Below are 24,634 nucleotides of genomic sequence, written 5' to 3'. Positions count from 1 at the left end.
GAGCAACATGGAAAACTCCCGATACGGCTTGCTGTTGCTCAATACGTGCTACATAAGAGTTTTTCCTAGCGTGAAAGAAGCCCGCGAATACACCCAAAATTGCCGCGCGACTGGCTGCTCGAGGCACTTTGTGTGTATTCGCGGGCTTCCCTTACGCTCGGAAAAACACTTTCATGCCGCACGTAACTGGGCTGGAGGTACAAAAACGTAATTAAGACACCTTTCCTTGATTAAGAGATGTTTGTTTAGCGCAAGTAGGTGAAGGCGAAGGAGTATGAAGACGCAGAGTGCTCCTCACCGCGCTACGTCTCTCCCATACCGCGGCGCTATACGCGTTTTCCTGTTTGCCAGAACACATCACGAATACGCACAGACTCCTACTGGATGAATGCTCAGCCGCGTCTCTTTGTAACGGAGCAGTGGCTTGTGCGACCAAGTTCGATTTTATAGTGCAGCTCTTAAGCGCCCGTTCCTGCGGCGAACGTCGGCGGCGTAACCGAGCGAACGAGCACAGCGAAAGATGAAAGCGAACGCGGAGCGCAGCGGGGGATGAAAGACACGAGGAGGAAAGTGGATAGGAGGGCGCAGCGCAACCAGGAGGCGGAAAGCGGAGGAGGGTATGGCGAAATGGCGAGGAGGAAAGCGGAGTGCCGGCGGCTACCAGGCATGCGGCCAGCGCGGAAACAAAGCGCTGGCGTGGGCTTCCGACCCACTGCGCATGCGCCACTTCGCCTAAGGCGCCGCCGCCGCTAGAAAATGCGCTCCGCACGAGCCACGCGATCCCGTGTTCACGCTTCCTTTCTGAACAGTGAGCGACGCAACCGGTGGGAATGCTTCGTCTGCCGCTGATGCTAAACGAGCTGCCTGAGCAGAGGCTCAGCACCGCAGCCGAGAGCACCCTGTCGTTCAGAATCCAATTCTTTGCCACAATATATCGCGAATTCGAAACACCTAAACAGCTGCGCTCGAAATTCGCATTGGGGAGTATCGTAATCGTCGGTGAAAGTTTGTGTTAATCTCTCACATTTTGTAGCTATCTACACCTCAAATGAGGCTACGGATTCAAACGTAAGTAGAGCTTGTTGTACTCTCAGCCTATGGTAAATTTGGACTGCCCTCTCTTTTTCAGTTGTGCACTGTAGCTCCTGGCTTTCCTAGCACGTAAGTAGTAGGACAGGATAACCTCTCACCAAATTAGCGGTATGCATATACACTGAAATGCATGACACTCAAACAACCTGGAACCATGACACTTAATGAGAGTGCTGTTTTCTAAGACTTCGCGAAAGGTACCAATGGCGCGCCTTTGTTTATAGGGCACAGTCATGATCCAAGCACTTTGTCCGCTGCTACAGGGCGTCCGTCAAAAAGGTTCGCATGGTCATGCGGGAATTCTTTAGCTATAATGCTCCATTGATGTGTCGTCGCATATGTCGCCATCGCGTCGTCGTCGTTGTATATAGGTGGGCTAGCTAGCAGGAGTATTACACAATGTTGGGAGAGTTGTGGGTATGGGTGGGAGAGTAAGTGCTGTCGCAGCAAATGATTTCAAAGCCGTAAGAGTCACTGAACTTTTCAACCAGAGCGCAGAGTGTTAAAACAAGTGTCAATGCGCCTGGGTCTCGAAATTTTACTTCTTTTCGATAAGCTCTATACGTTGCGAGATTGTTTCCTCGAGAAAAAAAAAGTACAAAAAAAAAAGCCGTGTCTTGCTCCTCAGGCCGGCCTGTCCGGCTTGTCCGGCGGCTTCGGCACGTTTTTGGGCTTGTGCCGATCGGCGATGCTCTGCACGGCCTGCATGCTGAGTGTGTCGCGCCTCCGACGACGAAGGCTGCCCGAGCGGCGATGGCGGCGGCGGTCACACCTCATCGTCGGCGACGTCGACGACGAAGTGACCGCGCCTCCTGGCTCGTCCTCGTCCACTCTTCCAAGCGACGAACTCTGTCTTGTCAGTTCCAGGTGCTGCAAGTTACGTTAGAAGCAAATCAACAATGACATAATATTAAGCTAACATTAACAATGATAAATCAATTATTTAATTACCGTGCCCAGCACCAATGCTAAGGTCTGGCGTACGCATACATAAAATACAAAAAGAATTAACCACAGGTGAATTCAGTTAAACATCGTGGCAGAAAGTATCTCACGATAGCTGTCCACGGCAATGCGATTAGAATGCAAGCTCTGTAGCGTCACGCGGTACTGCTGAAGTTACGTTTATTTAAAATCTGTAGTGGTTATTCGGAGACTTCCGTTACTATGGCTATAAGCCATATACACTCTCTACTCTGCTATGGAATTCACTTGCCAAGCTCACCCATGAGCACGACGACATGACGACGACTGCATGCCGACAACGCACTGACGATAGAATGACGTCGATGAAATGAAAAAAAAAAAGGCTGTATGATGGAGACGGCATGACGGAAATGAGATGGTGATTCTGGGATGGTGACAACGGTAAAACTACGAAAGCATGAGCACCACGGCATGAGGACAGTGGGATGAAGACAAATGTACTACAATATCGTGATGACAGCTGTGTCACGAAGGCTATGATGAAGCTGACCTGACAACGACGGCATGACGAGAGTCGGATGACGAATCTGGAGTGGCGATAACGGAACGACCACGACGGCCTCACGACTGTATGAGGGCGATATTATGACGACGATGGCGTTACATAAGTCGCGTGACTGCTTAAATGACGACGATGCACCGATCACGGCGGCATTACGACCACATAGCTATAGTCAGCCAAGCATGCAGACAATTTGGCCGCTGGGTCAGTGTAAGAAGCGTTCGGAGTTGTAATTACTTGCAGGCAGTACTTTACCTACTATTATGGCCACACCGCCCGACGATGCGAGACCAACGTCGCGGTCATTCCGAAGAATGGTATGCTGTCTAAGAAAATATGTCTGTGTAGTCTTTAGGTGTGTTTCCTAAATACACAGAACCTTTGGACGAAGTTTAGTAAGAAGTTCTTTAACGTTATCTAAATTGCGTAGAACTCCCTAACGATCCACTGCACTATTTGCGTGTCCATATTGCAGAAGGTGTTTGTGGTATGTGTCTTATGTAGGAAAGCTAACTTATCTCACTGAGCCCTTTTCGGGCACTTTGACGTGGGGTTTATTTTTATTTTTCTGGAACAATCGAGAGATTCTCGCCGCTCCGCAGGCACCGTTTGACTGGGAGTCATGTCCAGCGCCTCTTGCGGGGCGCTAAACACCCACTCTTGCGTGCGGTGCGTTCGCCTTGAAGGCCTCGCCTCGAGAGACGAGACCCTTGATGCCACCTTGATGACCCATGATGTCGACGGTCCCTTGTGCGACGGCAGTGCTGCGCTGACTGCCACTGCCGAGGGGGCAGACGACGTCGCCACCAGCTCATTGTACGTGGGCCGGACAGCCGCCGGAAGCCGTTGTGGCGCAGTCCCCTGACGTGCCACTTCGGCAAAACTGACAACCGCCTTCCTGTCTTTCCTGACTTTGATCGTTACGATTTCTTTTTTTCAGGACGGGCAAAACCGCGAGTATGTGGAAAGCTCGCAATCACTCTTCACGCAGTGTGGAGCGTTCTCACGTTTCGGATGAATGTTCACCGGCACTACAGTCGGCACTACAGTTCATCAGCACATGCCTGTCGGCCTCGGCAATCCTGTGAATGGCTGGCATTTAAAGCACCGAAGAGGGTTTGCAATATGTAGTCTGACCCGGTTCTTTAGATACCCTGCCTCGATTGTCTCGGGCAGCATTCTTGAGCGAAAAATGAGAATAAGGTGTTGCGTCTTGATCTATTTGTCGTCACGCCTCATCTGAATTCGCTTTACATTGATTGCGTTCTGCTTACATTGTTTGCGTTCGGATCACTCCAACCCACTAAAAGTTCAGTCTCAGTCAATTCCATTGAATCATTTTCCTGAAACAACTCCACGAATGGTGTTCATAGTTCGATGTGGTGTGACTGTCACATGAACATTCCCGAATGGTACTAGATTATTCAGCGTAATATTGGTTGTTCTCGTGGAGTTCAAAAAAAAAGAACCCCGCTTGCTATCTTGGATGCTTATATCCAGGACCAAAAGCTTCAGTCAGACGTTTTGCAAAGGAAAAAGGTGAGAATTAATCTTAGAAATTTTTGGTTTCTCAAAGTGAATCACGTGGTAGCGAGGAAAGTTTTCAATTTGCCGGCCAAAAATTTGAATACTTCTTTGGAGCGCGCCATTTTCTAGGGCCAATCAGGAAAGGGGGAAATAAACTAGCCAAAAAGTAGCAGTTTCACCCGAAAGACGAAGCATCAATTGCGATAGCAGAAAGAGCTATACGGAGTAAGGATGGCAGTTCGATTGGCTGTATAAACTTGGACATATTCGCTTACTAACTGAATTAACAAGCATGGTGTCAGCGTGCACAAGATAACATGAAGAGATCACACTCGATGACCACACACAAACGCTGTCAAAACGCTGGCGTGAGCAAGCGCGGTGGCATCAGCGAGCGAAGGTTCATGCGGTATATCGCTTCAACGGAAACTAAGCGGCGAATGCACAACGCATACAAAGGTGCGAGGCGTGGGCAGATCGCTTTCAAGATACGGCGCGCACGACCGCCCGCAGCCGCGCAAAGTATAAGTACTCAGTTACTGGCAGTGTAGAAGTCACAACCCCTCCCTCCCGCGGTGCCTTCCCGCTTTCCTCCTTTCGCGTGCAAGATTAAGTCGCCAGTTTCCACGGCGCCCTGTTGCAAGATACGCAGTTTGTGCCGCAGCACAACGTCGCCCCACCCCCTCCCTCCCATCCCCCCACGGCCTTTCGCGCAACCGAAGACGTAAGACGTCGAGTTTGCTCTCCGCCGTGCGGTCGCTCTCCGTGAAAGCGCGCGTCCCTCGCGTGTTTTCACGTGCACATACAGCATCCGGCGCGCGGCGACGATATTATCGCCTGAGGACTTATACGGAACCTCACAGCGATAGCGACGGCAGAAATCCCCTGGGAGTGTCCATATAATTGCTATAGCAATATAATAGTTCTTATTTCCGCAGTAGCGCCAGCTACTCACCGTGGAGCCCAACAAGGAGACGCCGCCGGATTCACAAGAAACATCCTGCGGACGCCAACTGTACGTTATTGCTATAACCAAATATGTACAACCAAGGTTGGTTGCTCCACATGAGGTTAACCCTTGTCACCTGGCAGCTCGAAAGTTCGAAGAAGTGTACAGAAGACAGAAAAGATGGAAATTGATCGAGAAAGGGAAAGGTCGGAGAGAGGGACAGGAAAAGGTGACTGCCGATTTGCCCCGGGTGTGTCAGTCCGGGGGTGCGGTTTACGTGAAGCCGAGGCCAAAGGGGTGTGTTGCCTGCGCCGAGGAGCCTTAAAGGGGCAAACATTCAGCATCGGCTCAACCCCCAGGATACCCTTTTCCCCGGACATAGCTAAGCCATACATGGGTAAGCGTGGGAGGATCCCGCCTCCGTGTGCTCGGCTACATGGCGTCGGAACACACCAACCGCCTGCGACGCAGATGCCCCGGCGGGGTAAGGAGCTGTGATCTAATAATCAATCAATCAATCAATCAATCAATCAATCAATCAATCAATCAATTCATTTATTTATCGTGCCCAGGAACAAACATGAGGTCTAGGTGCTGGCGCACGTATACATCGAAAAAGAAATACAGCAGGGGAGTATCAGTGAAAAAAAAAAACAATCCATAAAAATAACAATCTTGGAAAGAAAAGTGTACATACATGTAACCGAAGGCGTAAAATGCATACATAATAAAAAGGAGAAGGGAAGTTGAACAATTTGTGAAACTAAGACACAACAACGGAAAGCCCAGAGCAGAACAAAGACATAGAGTTGTAAAAAACACCAGCAGGGGACAATATCAGCAAATACAGCAGGGAAATATCAGTAAAAAAACTACGAATAAAAAAATAACAATCTTGAAAATAAAAGTGTACATACATGTAACCGAAGGCGTAAAATGCATACATAATAAAAAGGAGGAGAAGCGAAGTTGAACAATATGTGAAACTAAGACACAACAACGGAAAGCTGAGAGCAGAACAAAGACTGAGTTGTGAAAAATATCAAGGTCATGAAAGTGGGCGTTATAAAGACTGTATTATATGGACGGTTGAGTGTTGGTGGTGACAGGCAGCAACATGGAAAGGTCTGTGTTCTCTGGTGATCTTGTGCGGAATACGAAATGTGATACAACTGAGGAGTTCGGGGCACATCAGGATAGCGTGAAGGAGTTTGAAAAGGAAAAGCAGATCAGCGCGCTTACGTCGGCAGCGAAGTAAGGGCAATGGCAATAATGTTCTAGAGCAGGGCCCAGAGTCCGTGTTAGCAAAGCGGTGATGATATATGCTTAGAAACTTTTTCTGGACCCGATCTATAATGTCACTGTTGGATCTAGAAATGCCATTGCAGACGACCGACGCGTATTCGAGTTGAGGAAGACAGATGGTTGTGTACAATTTGCGGAACGGTGTAGGAGAATTGAATTCTCTCGACAGTCTGCAAACAGAGCCAAGAGTGCGCATGCCCCGCATTGCAACGCATTTAGTGTGAGCTGAAAAGCGTAAGGTTGTATCAAAAAGTAGACCGAGATCATTGATCTCACGGACCTTACACAATGGTACAGAATCTACTGAATAAGAAAAAGAAATGCTTGCTGTTTTGCGGGTGAAAGTCATGACTTCGGTCTTAGCAGCATTCAAGGTGAGGTTATTATCTGTGCACCATTGAGAAAAAGAAAGCAGGTCAGAGCTGCAGGATGCGACAGTCATCAACAGTGTGAATTGCCTTAAAAATCTTTATGTCATCGGCATATAGAAGGAATGAAGAATGCCGAATGGCGGAAAGAACGTCATTAATAAAAATTAAAAAAAGGAGTGGTCCTAACAATGATCCTTGAGGAACGCTGCTGGTTACCATGTACGAAGAAGACGTTTGGCTGTTGACGTTAACAAAACATGATCTACCAATAAGATAACTCCGCAAGAGATTTACAATTGACGAGTCAACACCAAAGTGCGTAAGTTTGATGAGAAGCAGTGAGTGGCTTACCACATCAAAAGCTTTACTGAGGTCGCAATATATGGTGTCTACTTGCCCCTTTGAAGTACCGGCGCGGAGATATGTGTCATGAAGCTTGCGAGATTTGTAATAGTGGAGCGGCCGGTGAGGAATCCATGCTGATTCGGAATCAATGTGTTCTTCTCAGTACAAGACAATACGTTGTGAAGACCAAGCTCAAGAACCTTAGACGTGGCACAGAGAAGATAAATCGGACGATAATTTGAGACATCGGTTTTACAGCCAGACTTAAATAGAGGAAAAACACGAGCCGTTTTCCACATGTGAGGGAAGGTGGAAGTATTCAAAGAGCTAGTAAATATAGATGTCAATACTAGGGCAAATATACCGCCGTACGCTTTTAAGATTGCGGAAGGGATGCCATCAGGACAGCAGGATAGGGAAGGCTTCAAGCGCTTAAGGCCTTCGATGATCAGCTTTGCATCAAACAACACAGGACTAGATGTAGGAGCCGTTGTGTGCTGCTGACTGACACCAGCGTTGAAACCTGAAGGTTTATATAAGGAAGAGAAATGGGCAGCAAAACATTCCGCGACTGCTTGGACTTATACTCCACTAGAGCGGAGCAGGCGAAAACACTCTCCGCGATTACTGGTACGCTTGCGGATATACTTCCAAAATTCCGCCGGCCTGTCGGAGGCGCTCTTCTCCAATAATAATAATAATAATAATAATAATAATAATAATAATAATAATAATAATAATAATAATAATAATAATAATAATAATAATAATAATAATAATAATAATAATAATAATAATAATAATAATAATAATAATAATAATAATAATAATAATAATCAATCATTTATTTATCGTGCCCTGGAACAACCGTGAGGTCTAGGTGCTGACGCACGTATACATAGAAAAGCAGGGGAATATCAGTAAAAAAACAATGAATAAAAAATAACAATCTTGAAAAGAAAAGTGTACATACATGTAACTGAAGGCGCAAAATGCATACATAATAAAAAGGAGGAGAAGGGAAGTTGAACAATATGTGAAACTAACACAACAACGGAAAGCTGAGAGCAGAACAAAGACAGAGAGTTGTAAAAAATATTAAGGTCATGAAAGTGGGCGTTATAAAGACTCTGTATTCTATGGACGGTTGAGTGTTGGTGGTTACAGGCAGCAACATGGAAAGGTCTATGTTCTTTGGTGATCTTGCGCGGAATACAAAAAATTATACAACTGAGGACTCAAAAACTCCTATTCTCACGCTCGAGTTGTGCAAGCGAGAGGCTTGCACAACTCGAGCGTGAGAATAGGATTATGAGAGACACGATAGCTAGCCTCATGGCTGAGATAGCGGAAATTAAGAAGGTAGGAGGTACACAACCTGCCGCGGAAGATAGGCAGACGCCACAGCTGGCGGATACACCTATGGCTGAGGAATGCGAGACGGAGAGGCCCGCCAAAAAGAGGGCCATAGTTAGAGAGCAAGACAAGCCTAGGGGTAGGGCTAAATCTGAAATTCGCGAGATGCTCTCTTCCCTTAGCGAGAGCATGAAGCAGCTAAGCGAGACGGTCTCGCACATTCAGGGCAGTATGTTGGCCATGGAGGAGAGATACAACCAGCGATTTTGCAAGATTGAGGCGTTCTTAGAGAATGTGGTAGCTCCAACCGTGGGGCCGAGGGCGCTGTCACTCCCGTCGACGGCTTCGGCGGCGCAGAACGTGAGTGTTCCTCACAGGACCAATTCAGCAACGCAGCTGCAACAGCCACACGATGGCTGTGCAAACTAATTCATTCAGAATATGGCAGTGGAACTGCAGGGGTTTCGGCACAAAAGGGCCCCCTTGCAGCAATTTATTCGCTCGCACTCGGAAAAGCCTCACGTAGTACTCCTGCAGGAAACACTAACTAACAGCGTCGTGCTGCCCGGCTACCGGTCTGTCGCAAAACACGACGAAGGAAGAGGAGTGGGTGTACTGATCAGAAAAAAGCTTACCCACGTCGTTCATGACCTCAGGCTGGCGTCGAGCAAGGTCGAACACGTCATGATAGAAATCATTCCCGGCCCGGCGAACAGAGAGAGCATCTTTGTTTTGAATGTGTACAGCAGTCCCAGGGATCTGAGGCAACGCTTCAGAGCCCTTGTCTCCAAAGCAGCACATCTCGCCAGAGGCGCTCCCCTGGTCGTGGCGGGTGACTTCAACGCTCCGTATCATACGTGGGGCTACCCGTATGACACCCGTAAAGGGGAGGACCTATGGAGAGAGGCAATAAATCTGGACCTGATGTTGGTCACGGACGCTGCCTTCCCTACCAGGTGCGGTACGTCATCCAGCCGGGACACGACTCCGGACCTCACTTTCGTCAGGGGAGTGGCAGAGGTGAACTGGACAAATCTTAACATGGACTTTGGCAGCGACCACTACGTCTTGGACACCGTCCTTCGGATCGAGCAGAACAGACAACGCAAGTTCCGATTCACCGATTGGGACAAGTTCCGCAAGCTGAGAGAGGAGCGGACCGGGGAAGAGAGGCCCGTCCTAGAGCGATGGATTGCAGAGATTCGTGAGGACATTGAGGGCGCGACCAAAGAGGTTAGCACAGACCTCCCGGTACAAAGGATGGACAGCAGGCTGGCGCACCTACTCGAGGCCAAGCAGTCCCTTCTGGCCAGATGGAAGGGTCAGCGGCTCAATCGAAGGCTCCGCAAGAAGATTGCCGAGGTCAACAGAAGCATCGAAGAGTACTGCAAGGTCCTTTCCAGACAGCAATGGGATGAAGTTTGCAACTCGATTGACGGCCAGATGCGGAGCGGGGGGTCCTGGAACCTCCTAAAGCATCTGCTGGACGAGACCAACACCAAGTCGAACCAGCGGAGCACGCTGGGAAGAGCGCTGCACGGGGCCAGGCAAGAATCCTCGGACGAGGAGGTTATGGAAAGGTTGATCGAGAAGTACTTGCCGGTAGCCTCCGGTCCGGCGTCCCCCATCCCAGAATATGGGGGCGTCGCGAACCCGGAGCTGGATGCGGAGTTTGGTGTCGAGGAGATCCGGCGGGCCCTGCACGATTTAAACGTCAGGTCGGCCCCGGGTCCGGATAGAGTTACAAACAAGGCACTGAGGAACTTGGACGACAAGTCGGTGGAGTACCTGACGGACGTTATCAACAAGATGTGGAACGACGGAAAAGTACCGGAGATGTGGAGGAGGGCTGCCACCATTCTCATCCCCAAACCGGGCAAGCCCCCTAGTCTCGATAACCTCCGACCGATTTCACTCACTTCGTGCGTTGGCAAGGTCGCCGAACATGCTATCTTAAACAGGGTCTCGCGATACTTGGAAGACCGGGATATTTACCCACACAATATGATAGGCTTCAGGGCAGGACTGTCAACGCAGGATGCCATGAAGCTGATCAAGTCATTGACCGTAACACGAGGGACACGAGAGCCATACTTGGATTAGACCTGGAGAAGGCCTTTGACAGCGTCTTGTATTCCTTTGTCTTGAGCCAGATATCTAGCCTCGGGTTGGGCAAGCACTTCCACGGCTACACACGATCATTCCTTGCGGACAGAGAAGCCACTCTCAGGGCGGGAGACCTCGTTTCGGACTCGGTTAGGCTGGGTTTCAGAGGGACGCCACAGGGGTCTGTCATATCCCCGACCCTGTTTAACCTAACCATGATCGGTCTGTCGAGGAGACTCTCCGAAGTCGAGGGTATCAACCACACAATATATGCAGACGACGTCACCATTTGGTGTACCGGAGGCAGTGATGGACGGGTGGAGGCTGCGTTGCAGGAAGCCATCGAGATAACGGAGGAATATCTTAAGCCGACCGGCCTTCGGTGTTCCCCTCGGAAATCAGAACTGCTCATTTACAGGCCCAGGCGAAGGGGGCCCAAACCGAAGGGTTGGAAGCCTGTAGAGGACGTCGACATCACTCTACGGACAAGTGAGGACGGTGTCATCCCCAGGGTGGACTCCCTCCGGGTCCTAGGTATGACGATCGAATCAAACGGCTCCAATAACCTGACGGTGTCTAAACTAGCCAAGAAAACGGATAATGCCATCAGACTCATACGGAGAGTTGCCAACCGGCAGCAGGGTCTTGGAGAGGACAATCTTGTGAGACTGGTGCACGCCTTTGTAATGTGTCATTTTACCTACGTGGCGGCCATGCACAATTGGCAAAGGTCGGAGAGGGACAAGCTCAACACGTTGATCAGGAAGACTATCAAGAGGGCCCTCGGCCTCCCCATGTACACAAGCTCGGAGAAACTGATGTGTCTCGGCATGCACAACACGCTGGAAGAGATCGCGGAAGCGCAGGAGAGGGCGCAGTATGCCAGGCTGTCCACCACCCAAGCGGGTAGGAGCATCCTGCGGGAGCTGGGGGTTCCTCCGGCGGAAATCGAGTCCCGCTTCTGCGGTCTCCCTCGAGAACAGCGGGAACGCATTGTCGTGGCTCCAATTCCACGCAACGTTCATCCCGAACACAACGTGGGTCGGAGACGAGCTAGGGCCAAAGCTCTCCTGGGCAAAGCTCGGGAAGAGGCTCCGGATTGCTGTTTTGTTGATGCTGCCCGGTACCCCGACGGGACGGCGTTCGTAGCGGTGGGCATCGATCACGATGGGAAAATCACGAACTGTGCGACTGTTCGAACGAAGTCGGCCGAGGTGGCGGAGCAGGTGGCCATAGCCCTGACCCTGTTGGACGACAAAAGGACCACGATCTACAGCGACTCGCGGACGGCTGTACGAGCTTTCGCCAAGGGCACCGTTTCGGAGCAGGTCGTGCGCATTCTACGGGACAAGGACATCAAGTCGCACACGATCATCTGGTTCCCTGCACACATGGGGCAGATCAAGGGCGCCCCGCCCAACCTCAACGAGTCGGCCCACAGAGCTGCGCGAGGAGTCGTTGACCGCGTAGCTACCGGGTGGCGTGACGCTGAGGTTATGGACAATCGGGACCCTCCCTCCTCATATAACGAACTTACGAAACATTTTTACATGGGACGGAGACGATATCCTCCGCCACATAGGAAACTAAACAGACCACAGGCGTTGACACTCAGATTACTCCAGGTCGGGGCATACCCTAACCCCGCACTGTTACACAGAATATACCCAGACATACAATCGACCAATGCTTGCGAGCTATGCTCAGACCTAGCTGACTTGGAACATACGCTCTGGCGGTGCCCCGCGTTACACGACGGCGACGATGTCACGTCGACCAAATGGGAGGCTGCCCTAAGCAGCCCCGATCTTGAAGCACAGCTATGGGCTGTCCATCGGGCCCGCGACGCAGCAGAGAGGCTCGGCCTTTCTGTGCCGACGTGGGAGCGGCCCGCTACGTGCTGACGCGCGTTCCGAGGGACAATAATAAAGTTTTACCATACCATACTGAGGACTTCTGGGCACATGAGGATACCGTGAAGGAGTTTGAAAAGAAACAGAAGGTCAGCGCGATTGCGTCGGCAGCGAAGTAAGGGCAATGACAATAATCCAACAGGGCTAGACCAAGGCCCAGCTTCCGTATTAGCACAGCGGTGATGATATATGGTTAGAAACGTTTTCTGGACCCGATCTACAATGTCACTGCTGGATCTAGAAATGCCGTTCCAGACGACCGACGCGTTTTAGAGTTGAGGAAGACATATTGTTGTGTACAACTTGTAGAATTCTCTCGACAGTCTGCAAACAGAGCCAAGAGTGCGCATGCCCCGCATTGCAACGCGTTTAGTGTGAGCTGAAAAGTGGAAGGTTGTATCAAAAAGTACACCGAGGTCATTGATCTCACGGACCTGACACAATGGTACAAAATCTACTGAATGAGAAGAATAAATGCTTGCTGTTTTGCGGGTTAAACTCATGACTATGGTCTTTGCAGCCTTCAAGGGGTGGTTATCATCTGTCCACCATTAAAAAAAAAGAGAACAGGTCAGACGGCAGGATGCGATAGTCATCAACAGTATGTATTGCTTTAAACATCTTGATAGCCATTGACATATAGAAGGAATGTAGAATTCTGAATGGTGGAAAGAACGTCCTTAATAAAATTTTTAAAAAGGAGTGGTCCTAACACTGATCCTTGAAGGACGCCGCTAGTTGCCATGTATGGAGAAGACGTTTGGCCGTTGACGTTAACAAAACATGATCTATTAATAAATAACATAACCCCGTAGGAGATTTACAATTGCCGAGTCAACACCAAATTGCGTAAGCTTCATGAGAAGCAGTGAGTGGCTGACCACATCTAAACCTTTGCCGAGGTCGCAATAAATGGTGTTTACTTGCCCCCTTTGAAGTACCGGCACGGAGATCTGTGTCGTGAAGCTTCCGAAATTTGTGATAGTGGAGCGGCCGGTGAGGAATACATGCTGATTCGGAATGAATGTGTTCTTCACAGTAAACGGCAATATATTGTTAAGAGCAAGCTCAAAAACCTTAGACGAGGCACAGAGAAGATAAATCGGGTGATAATTCGAGACATCGGTTTTACAGCCAGACTTAAGTACAGGAAAAACACGAGCAGTCTTCCATATCTGAGGGAAAGTATAAGTATTCAAAGAGTTATTAAATATAGATGTCAATACTGGGGCGAATATGCTGCTGTAAGCTTTTAAAATTGCGGAGGGGATGCCATCAGGGCTGCAGGATGGGGAAAGCTTCAGGTGCTTAAGAAATTCGCTGATCAGCTTGTCATCAAACAACACAGGGCTAGATGTAGGAGCCGTTGTGTGCTGCTGACTGACACCAGCGTTGAAACCTGAAGGTTTATATAAGGAAGAGAAATGGGCAGCAAAACATTCCGCGACTGCTTGGACTTCTACTCCACTAGAGTGGAGCAGGCGAAAACACTCTCCGCGATTACTGGTACGCTTGCGGATATACTTCCAAAATTCCGCCGGCCTGTCGGAGGCGCTTTTTTCCAAAAATGCCATATATGAATCATGATCCCGCTTATAGAGGCGTTTGCAGAGAGTCCAAAAAAATCAGCATTCTTCTCTTCACTCTTTAGGCACGGCATTTATAGATTTACGGTGCACGCGATCTTTGTACATTAGGGCCATTATAAGTTGCGCATACCGCTCAAAACAAGCTCCGTAAACTGATCTATTTGTTCACCAACATTGGTTTTTTCTGTGACCAGTGAGCAATCGGTGGAGGACAAGAAATCATATAAGCCAACATAATCACCACGCTTGAAAGCAAAGCGAGAATATTCATAAATGCCAGAGGAGGAGTTCGGCCTCAACGCTGACACAGAGGCAGTTATCTTAAGTGATGGGTGAAACTTATTGGGACGCGCAAGAGAAATGTCAGAAAAGGAGACATCTATAACTTGAGCATTCGAGAGGCAAAGGTTTAAAACGTTGCCACAGGAATTGGCGATCAAGTTGCGCTGCTGAAAAGAACAGAAGGACAAAGTCCAGCAACAAGGTGCATTTGTTCTCTATGTAATGATTATAATGAGGATAATTAAGAGTGTCCCAATCAATTCCTGGTGTGTTAAAATCACCAATAAGGATTACTTTGTGTTTGTTTGGGAGGATAAAACACTTTCAATAGAAGAGATGACTTCATCAAACAAGACAGGCAAAGTATTCGGGGGTACATAGAAAGTTCCGAGTAACAATTTTCACAGCATGCTAGGCTGACTTCAAGCCAAATCGACTCCTGTACACTTTCTATGTCATTGCACCTTACACACCTCAGTGAACTGTCAACAGCCATCAGTACGCCACCACCTTTTTGTTTCAATCCACTGGCGTCCCGGTCACTGCGGAAGACATTGTATTGTGGTGGAAAAAATCTGAAGACACAATTTCACTGCAGAGCCAAGGTTCGGAAATAACAAAAATAGGAAAAGAAGACAAAATGACATTGGAATAAAATTTACGTGCCTTCGTGCGAAATCCACGAGCGTTTTGGTAGAAAATGTCCAAATTACACACCACTTCGATTTTTGGGGCTTATCTCGGAAGCATGAAGCATGCCGTCGTGTAGAACCCCACGGAATGGCTTGAACAGGCATCCCATTGGCCACACAGATGGGTCGTTGAGGCGCTTAAGAGCTTCATCATCGACGGCTTCGTCAGCGCATACGAGAAACGAGGCATACGAATTATGCCTCGTCTTGAGGCGCTTGCAGGCAATGGGCGGTGCTCCGACCCACGGGGGGTGTGCAGTCAGATCAGCAGACGTGGTTGTATAAGAGAGCCTGAATACAAAAATGGCTTTTGGTCGCGGGGCACGTTTCGCCACAGATATTCTCTTGCTATCCCCAGCTCCAAAACAGGCAGACCGACGTTCACTTCGTGTTGCCGTGGAGATGGTCAACAGAGGCAGCACTAAGCGAAGCAGTCGGGACGTTCGTAGTATACGTTTTCTCGGACGGTTGGAGCGGCAGCACAGTAGGAGAAATTGGCGAAAACGGCTTGCCAAGCTCATCACACAGGGAAGGCACCTCGACCCGTAGCGCACCTATAGCCTCGGCCTGTTGAGTGGATGCCAGCGAGTTTTCCCTGCGCCGTCGCTCGTTGTCTCTCCACAGCCGCGACCTCATCGCCCCACCTTCCCTCATCCCCCATCACAGACCGTGGCGGTGTCTCACTGGGAGACTTTTTTGACCTGCCGTTCCCCTCAAGACCAGCGCCGGATCAACTCCAGTGCTATGAGAAGGATTGCGCTCCAAGGGCTCTCCTTCGCTTTGTAAGGGTGCCTCCTCATAGTAAGGAAGCACCCGAGTGCCATGTAGGGGGCTTCGCCCCCACCATCAATGGCAATGAAAGTTTCTACCACCACCACCTCATCGCTGAGGAAGGACATTCCCTCGAGCGCCTGAAGGAGATGGCCACGGAGGGCAGCCCTGTCACCGACCGCCTCAAAAGCGGTCTAGCACTTGCATGTAGGCTCCCTAACCGGTCCCGACGAGAGCGACGTCCTGTGGAGGGATCGCCGATGGGGAAGCAGCGAGCGTGTTGGCATCGTTAAGCCTAACCGCTCGAACGTCGGCGTTCTTGCACAGATTACACGTGAAAGCTTTGTTACCAGTCTTCAGAAGCTCGAGGTCTTCGTCGGGCCATGCAATACACTTCACGTGTGCACGTTTTTCGCATGAAATACAGCGACTAAATAATAATAACCCTAATGATAATAGTGTTATTTATAGTATTATTATTATTTTAATATTCCCGTCTTTTCTTGGTTGTTATGTATTCGTGGGCCCCACTCACACCTAAAGCCCAGGCCACACGTACGCTTGCGGACGCGCGCAAGCTCGCGTCTACGCGCCTTGCGGTTGCCGCGCCTAGCGAAGAATGGTGGTTTGCATCCACAAATACGTGTGACAGCGCGCGCTCACTGGCCTCACTCGTTGACGCCTTGGCAGACGCCACTTCGTACTTTTTATTGCGATAGCAATTATATGGACACTACAAAGCAGATTTCTGCCGTCGGCGTCGCCGTCGCCGTCGCCGTCGCCGTGAGGTTCCGTATGAGGTCAATGGAGATGAAAACGTCGCCGCGCGCCGCCGAACGCTGTATGTGCGAGTGAAAGGGCGCGAGGGACGCGCGCTTTCACGGGGAGTGAACGCACGGCGGAGAACAAACGCGCGTTCTGTGCCGTGCTCCCTTAAGGGCTGCAGAAGTAGGCGTCTCTTTCCTCCTTTACAATCACCATATATGTAGAGCAAACGCGCCTTCTTCTGACGCACGAAAGCCGAGAGCAATGAAATCTGTGACGACACTGCTTCAGCGCCAAATCTGCCGAACTCTGCTATAACTCATATTTTTCCACCCAACAAAAACTGTGCATGAAATTCCAGCTGAACTTGTGTGTCCCTTTAAGCCGCTCGAACGTCGGCGTTCTTGCAGTGAAAGCTTTGTTACGCTCGAGGTCGTCGGGGCAATACACTTCACGTGTGCACGGTTTTCGCATGGCGATGCGCACTTATACGCTTGCTCGCGTCTACGCGCCTTGCGGTTGCCGATGGTGCTGCATCCACAAATACGCACAGCGCGTGCTCACTGGCCTCACTCTTTGACGCCTTTCAGGTGAAACTGCGACAACTTTTTATCGACAGCGTTTCAAAATGCTCTGATATCTATAAACGTAATTATTATATTTTTAGAACTGTTAGATCAGCACAAAAAGTAAAGAAGAAGCACTTTGTTGCATGGTTTAAATGTGCTTAACTGAGAGTTGAATGTACCGCGTCATCGCTGCGTAGCCAGGCGCGCTAGGGAGCCTACATGCAACGCCATGGTCTATACACCGTAGCCGTGGCATGTAGGCTCCCTAAGGCGCGCCGACGTGAGGCAGCCCAAGCGCGGAATATCAGAGAGGAGCTGATCACCGAGATCGCGCCGCGTTTCGACGCGTACGAGCCGTGCCGCACCGTCTGCGCATGCGTGGGCGCGCAGACGTGAGCTTTCGCGCGTCCGCAAGCGTACGTGTGGTCTGGGCTTTAGGGTTTTCTCTGGCAACGGTAAATAAATTATTCATTGATTGATTGATTTATGCTTTGCTGAGACCTTTCAATTATTACTCCATCATATAAATATTACAACAGCAGGCCGTCACAGTATAACCTGGCATAGATAGAAAACGCCTGCTTCTAGAGCCCTCAATGAAAATTTGGAAGTCACTGCACACGTTAGTACTTTTTTGTGATAACAATTATATGGACACTACTGGCAAATTTTCGCCGTCCTCATGGGCGTCGGCGTTGATGTGGTGGTCGATATGGATTATTTGCTGTTAAACAGGTGCTATACTATTGAAACGCCAAACTTGCTCTTATCAGGTTTCATGTTCTCGACAGATTTATTTGTGAGAATTTCGGCAATTACAAAGCGCGAAGAAGAGCCATAAATTATTTCATTCCCCGTATATTCCTTTTATCCTGAACCATTAAAATGCAATAAAACATTCGTGATGATGGTTGAACAGCGAACTCCGTGACGATGGTTGAACAGCGAAGCTGTGTTAGTTACACCGAGTGTTACGAGTGTTACATGTGCATTTGTTGCACGTGATGAAATTCCGTAAATACATGTAAACACATATCTAGAACTAGAAGTTATATTGAAACGTTGCGAGGCGAGAAGAGGCACTGACTTCCGACGCTACTTCGACGTTGTCTGGTCGAAACCTGCCGAGCCACCGCCAGGGCAGCGGTCACGGACATCGGCGCGCGTTCGGCGCGATCGTGGGGAAACGCGTATGGCGTCGGCAGCAGCTCTGCGCGTTATCCGAAAGGGCGCGCCGCACAGAAACACCTTCTCTTATCGCGTCTCCTTCTCGCGCCCAGCGCGGCCTCTCACTGGTCGCCTCCTCCCCCAGCGCGCGCCCTCTCATTGGTCGCCTCCTCCAACAGCGCGCCTCTCCTTCTTGATGGTCCCATGACCTGCCCTCCCCCGGCACGGATCTCATCCTCTCCTTGTCACGTGACCAGCGTGACACCGGCGGATGGACGGACGGCGCAGCCTCGAGCTATAGCTGCTCAACTGTTAAAGAAATACTTGGGCTCGCAATCTCAAAGGGATGCAATTGCACAGGCGCCATAGCGCTTTACGGATCTAATATTTCACTGGGCATGCCCTGACTAATGCCGGTGGTTTCCCGTCGGTCTCATCAAACCTCCTTGCTTTATAATTCAGTCTCATATCGTCCAGCGTCGATGTGCGACGCCTGCAACGCCACTAGCCGCGCTCATAGCGCCTGCGTTCTCGCACGCTTGGCACCTGCCATGGTGCTGTTCCTTCTGCCCAGCTAATGCGAGGCATTGGCCCAGCATAAGTTGACTTGCGTGCTGCTTCAAGCCATGTGGCACCCGTATAAATTTACAACACCGCCCGAGGAGCTCAAGTGCAATGCAAAACTTTTCTGTCGCTGTCAATGCTTGTTCACCTGCGCTAAGTTCATTGCTTCCAAGCCAATAATTATGAAAGCGATAGTGCTCCTTACGCTCCCGAGTCTTTGGTTTCGCTATCCTAAGTTCTACAATTATGCCCGGCGAAATAGTAGTAACACACTTTAGTTAATGCGATTGAAGTGCACCTTGTCCCAGCGGGGGAACCCTTGCAACATTACGTGTTGTTTGAGTGACAGTTAAATGTTGTGCACTCCTATTGTTAGGTTTGTGTGCAAGTCTTGACGTGGAATTCCCATTACGTTATGTGGTGACTGCATAACGCAGTGGTGTCCTGTGATGATACTATTTACATGCCTGTGACTTGTTTTATAGTGTGTGGAGTGTTTGTAGTGTTATTTGTTTTTAACTTGCCTTCTTTCATAGTAGTGTTTGGGACTTCGGAACATAGCGTTCCTAAAGAGACCTAGCTTTCCACTTTTGTTCACTTAATAAGAAATAAATGATAATATTATTCTTCAAATGGGCATCGGAGTGTCCTCCTCTTCTTATGCCTTTTCACTACAGTTTACAAAACCAGCCTTGGACTGCAATCTGTCCTTCTCATTTTACTTACCTGTTTTGTTGTTTGTAACGTTATGCACAGCGATAGAAAAATGATTGTTTATCGCACTGTTCACGCGAACACTTTGGTTGCCGCTCGTACGTGTTGTACTTCTGGTGCTAATTTCAATTTTGTAATCATATTTCATTCAGTAGACCTTTTACGGCAAGTAAGCGAATACTAACCAGCTTACATTTTGTGCTCTTACGGCGCGTGCAGTTGTCCCATGGCGGCGCGTGCCCCTAATAGCCCAGTCGAGAACAAAGCAGAGCGAACAAGGCACCGGCCGTCGAGCCTATGCAAAATGGCATATCCAAGGCATCTTTGCTTTGCCGTTTAATACTGGCGTTTACCCGACACAATGCGCTTTGTAAGCTATACGGCCATATAAGCAGCACTGTCGGTGATCTGGCCAAATGTAGTAGGAGCGGTATGTAGCTGATAACACTCGAAGGCCAGTACAACTCTGATTTTAAGCACACACTGAGATTTGCGGACGTTCTCGGGCAGTTATAAAGTGAAGAAGTAGGAGGAAGCTAACGCTCTAACAGATGAAGCAGCTAACGCATTATAAAAGCATGATCTTAACCTTTAATCTCCACGGACCTCTCTCGACAATCCTGGAGTCATGATGGTCCGGGTCATGTATCGGTCTTCGTCCTCATAGTAAGCCTCCAGGCCCATGTCCTGGAACAGGTCTGCGCACGAGACAATAAAGAGAGTCTGATAAGCAGGGTTTTATAGATCGACGTTTGCAACTTTGCCTTCGAGATGGTCGGGATTTTCGAGCACATATCCTCATGCTAGAAAGCTGACGCTTCCCCCTGAAACCACGCTGAACAATTCATTCAAACACAGCGAGCAACGAGATTAAAGGAGGGATGTCCTTCCCGGGCGTTCCACCACAGCATCTAAACCTTCAGGTGCCTCAAAGCTCTCGCGCGAGAGCACGTGAGCCGCCAAAAGCTATAATAGTTTGCGTTCGGCGGTGAACGCGCCCCGAAACTCGGTTGCATGGGAGCATGTGCCTTTTGCATCGGTGTCCTTGTATCGGAGATGAAAGTCTGACTCCCACGACCGCCGCCACCCACCACGCAAACGGGTGAAAGAGCCAAAGAGAGCTGTTCGTGTTAAACAGTATTGGAAGCTATCTTGGTGAATATTTTATACATTACTGAAAGCAAGGTAATGGGCTAAAGTGAAGCAGCAGTACTGCAAAAGAGCGTGATATCTCTTGTGTGTAATGGAACGGCGCGTTCTCAAGAGGCATAACACAGCGTTCAATGACGTCTGTGCGCATAAATGCCTGGATAAGCGTGTCACAGTCCTTTTTTTCCTACAAGGGAACGCCTTTTCTATTGATCTGTTGCATGCTTTAGAACGAGCTGACGCAAATAACGACATGTGTAAATACGGGTGCTTCTAAAGCCCTCCAACGAACCGTGATTCCTACTTTGTCAAATATTTCTGAAACAGTAGCGGATCACGTTGCGCGTAATGAAGAATTGAAGACCCCACTGTCCTGTGTGAATCTACCGTATACTCTCCGAGATAGCAGGTGCACCAACTTAGGATCATGTATACCCTTACGCATTTTGTAGTGAATTCTAAATGCTTTAATAAATCCTAATGGACGCGCATAATTTCATAATTTTATCGTAACCAGCATTATTTACACTTTATAATCGTTGTACGAGGTATAACTTGACGCTTGATACCACAGTTATAGGTCCGTACCCGCCACGGTAGCCCAGTGGCTATGTCGTAGCGCTGTTAGCTCGAGGTCGCTGGTTCGGTTCTGGCCGAGGCGGCCGCATTACGATGGGGGCGCAATGCAAAAAAGCTCGTGTATCGTGCATTAAGTGCACGGACCCTGGGTGGTCGAAATTCATCCGGAGCCCTCCACTACGGCGTGCCTCAATCAGATCGTGGTTTTGGCACGTAAAACACGCGTAGGAAAAAAATTGACTGATAGCTGGACTCCATGTGAAAAAAGATAAAGGACCTGTAAATATGTAAACCTGGTATGACCTTATGATGACCTTGTGATTAGTGTTGACGCTGCTTTACAGCCACCGCCTTACTTAACCCGAACACGCCTTAAGCCCCTTTTTGCTTTTCTTGTGGAGGATGATGAAGGTTTCTGATTGGTGTCCTGGAATGTGCTAGCTTAATGCGTCTTCGAACACATTCCATGTAGGCTGGTTACAGCCTGTGTATGTTAAAGGTGCGCCACTGTACATGTGTCTTCATTGTTCGGATTAAGTTTGACAGTGGCTTTACCTGTGCAACAACGTCCGCAGCTGATATCGGGTAACTTCGATGTTTATTAGAAAGTTTAGCACCAGTCTGTACCCACTAAGGCGGCCTGTTTAAACTACCGCCAATGTTCTATACTGGATGATCATTTTTAAGTTTTATGGAATTTCGAAAAATCGCCTGCAGCAGATGGCATAATTCTTGTCCTTGAGCTCCAGCTCAAGAGGCGGACTTATTCAACACTTATTCAACTAATTAAGCAAAAATTGCTAATTAACTTCTTAACTAATTACTTTATGGCACATATTGAAAGTTGCGAATTGTAGTCGTTGAGCTTGCAAGACGTATCCACTTGAAATTAATTTCTAAGGATACCATAATTTTTTGTTGTATCGCTATTTGTTCGATAGTTAATTGTCTTTCAAGTTCCTTTATCTTTCCAGTTGCGTCCCCGCAAGGCTAAACATGAGCTATTTAGGATATCGGTAATCTGCCGTTCATGACTTCGGAGTGCTTTCGAAATGCGCAGCTACCTAATACTAATTGTTTGCAGAATTGTTTCTTCTCTTTTTTTGTTTGTTAGTGGAGCCTATATGTTCCATAGACCTGCAAAATAAGTGGCCACTAACGCTCCCCGGCATTTCTCCGTCCCTACATTCACTCGGACTATAACGTTCAGTCACACTTACGGGCACTCACTGACGTTCGCGCTCACGTCTGCCAATAACCACCATCCCTTACTCGCATGTATACTCACATGCTGGCAGCGGAATGCAAAAACGCTCGTGTACCAGGCTACGTGTTCTGTTAATTAACCCTATAGGTGGTCAAAATAATTGCGAACCACCCTCACGACGGCGTTCCTGCTCACCCACTCTAGTGTCGGGACGTGAAACCACACAATTAATGCTCGCGTCCATTCATGCACTCAAGTTCAGTCATTCACACTCACGGCGACTCGCACGCATTAATTAACGCTCACGCTCACGTCCACCCACGTTCTTGGGGTTTTAAAACAGCGCAACACCGCGGAGACCAGACGAAGAAATACGCAGACATAGCGCTGTGTCTGGGTCTTTCGTGGTCTGACCTCCCGTCATTCTGCATTGTTTTAAAATCGCAAGTATGTTGTAGCAACTCGCCCAAGGTTTCGCCTTAACACTCACCTTCCCACGTCCTCACTTTCATGGTCACGTACACAGCCATACACGCACGCAATCACATTCGCACCCGTCGTCACTCGCATCTATACTCGCATGCTGGTTACTGACACTTGAGAAATAGATCGTGAGTGAATAAGAGCAAGTGTGCTCCCAACAGGTAACGTTGTTGAAAAAGTGTCACGACTGACCGTCGGCGCCTCGGGCGAATCCTATCAGGAACACGGTGAACACGATGACCACGACCCAGGGAGTGAGTAGGTCGCGGTCCGCGGCATCTAGCGGGGGCAGGGAGCCCGGTTCCGGGGCGGCGCCCTGCACGGTGCCCAGGCCCAGCCAGGGCGCCGCCCGGTGCATGAAGGCCGCTGATGGCCGCCGCCGCCGACGCCGGAGGAGTCCGCCTCCATCGGGTTGGCCGCGATCGGAGCCGCGCCGGCAGGCACCGATGCGTTCCTCTTCGTCTTCGACGCCTCGCAGAGCGTCGGCTTGCTTGCTTGCTTGTTTCTCAATTGTGGCGCTTACCCACTACGGGGGATTGGCCAAGAAGCCGGCGGTTAAAGGTTAAAGGGTAGGGGGAGAGGTAAAAACCTTAAACAACAAAGTAAATGAGGGTGAGGTATAACGTTTATAATAATTAGGAAATGTATTTACCTGGCAGATATAGAAATAAAAATATTCTAATTATACATAAACAGCAGATTTTGTGTTTTTTTATGGTATTAAAATAATTTCGAGCACCCAATCAGCGACTTAATGAGTTTATCGAATTCTTGATTTCGAGAATTAACATGGTAGCCTTGTGTCACAAAGGTAGCCGCAAATGGCCACGCAGGTATCCTGTGGCTAAATCCCAGTGATGAAGCCCCGAAGGAGAGCATATTTTGCGTAGTTAAGGAAATGACCCATTTTCGAAATGAAAATTCGATTTTTCCCCTCTGATTTCAAATTCGACGGCATGCTAGTAGAAAGTGGTCAATGCTTTCATGTTCCTTGCAGGTAGGACATAGAGGGGATGGTGCCAGACCAGACCTGTATGGGTAAGAATTTAATCATGGGATGCGGCAGCGCAATTTCTTTCTAAGGAGATTTCTAATTTACGTGTGGGACACCATTTATTGTCCCATGAAAAGGACAAATGATTAAATTCCGACGTTTGGACTTTCAGTTTTGTAGAATCTTGGAAAAGGGAAATTTTTCTAAACCTAGCCGCAGTGACATATATAGCCGAAGTAGGCAAAGCGGACACAACTGGTTCATCAAAAGATATTTGTGCAAGTGTGTCAGCCATTTCATTTAAAAATATACCAGGATGGCCTGGAAACCATACCAATCACACCACATCTAAGCTTGCCGGGGTTAATGATTTAAATGTATTGGCTACAGTAGTGTCTAAAGATGAAGTGAGTGGGTGCATACTGACAGTGAACCAGTCACTATAATCACTATTGAATAATTTGAAGGAAGTTTTCGAAGAGATTGCTGATAGCTAGTTCAGCCAGAAATATGGGTGTGAAATCCGGAAGGCGTAATGCATATGACCAGCGCAGGTATTTTGTAGTGATGCGTTATGCTTTATTCTATACTAGTCTTATCATTCACCGCTCACGGCCGGCTGATCCCGTTGATAACGTGAGCGGACCGTCGCTGTG

General features: G+C 48.9%; 1 protein-coding gene across 1 annotated transcript; it reads right to left on the bottom strand.

The window, feature by feature from the left end:
* Window positions 1–1,620: 1,620 nt before the first annotated feature.
* On the bottom strand, window positions 1,621–23,465 carry LOC119455615 (uncharacterized). Its single transcript, XM_037717029.2, has 3 exons — window positions 23,177–23,465; window positions 20,173–20,264; window positions 1,621–1,962 (listed from the first exon to the last, which is right to left on the bottom strand). Exons 1-3 carry the CDS (start codon window positions 23,340–23,342, stop codon window positions 1,717–1,719), a joined length of 504 nt encoding a protein of 167 aa, XP_037572957.1. The 5' UTR covers window positions 23,343–23,465; the 3' UTR covers window positions 1,621–1,716.
* Between the last annotated feature and the right edge of the window lie 1,169 nt (window positions 23,466–24,634).

Source organism: Dermacentor silvarum, chromosome 6 (assembly GCF_013339745.2).
Source record: "Dermacentor silvarum isolate Dsil-2018 chromosome 6, BIME_Dsil_1.4, whole genome shotgun sequence".
Lineage (NCBI taxonomy): Eukaryota > Metazoa > Arthropoda > Arachnida > Ixodida > Ixodidae > Dermacentor > Dermacentor silvarum.
The sequence above is the reverse complement of the archived record's forward strand: the minus strand, read 5'-3'. Positions and strand labels throughout refer to the sequence as shown.

Excerpts from the sequence above, each read along its gene's own strand:
- LOC119455615 (XM_037717029.2), bottom strand. The coding sequence starts at position 23,342 with ATGCACCGGGCGGCGCCCTGGCTGGGCCTGGGCACCGTGCAGGGCGCC. Across the intron at positions 20,265-23,176 it reads ATTCGCCCGAGGCGCCGACG|ACCTGTTCCAGGACATGGGC; the intron begins GTCAGTCGTGAC and ends TCTCGTGCGCAG. Across the intron at positions 1,963-20,172 it reads CTCCAGGATTGTCGAGAGAG|CACCTGGAACTGACAAGACA; the intron begins GTCCGTGGAGAT and ends CGTAACTTGCAG.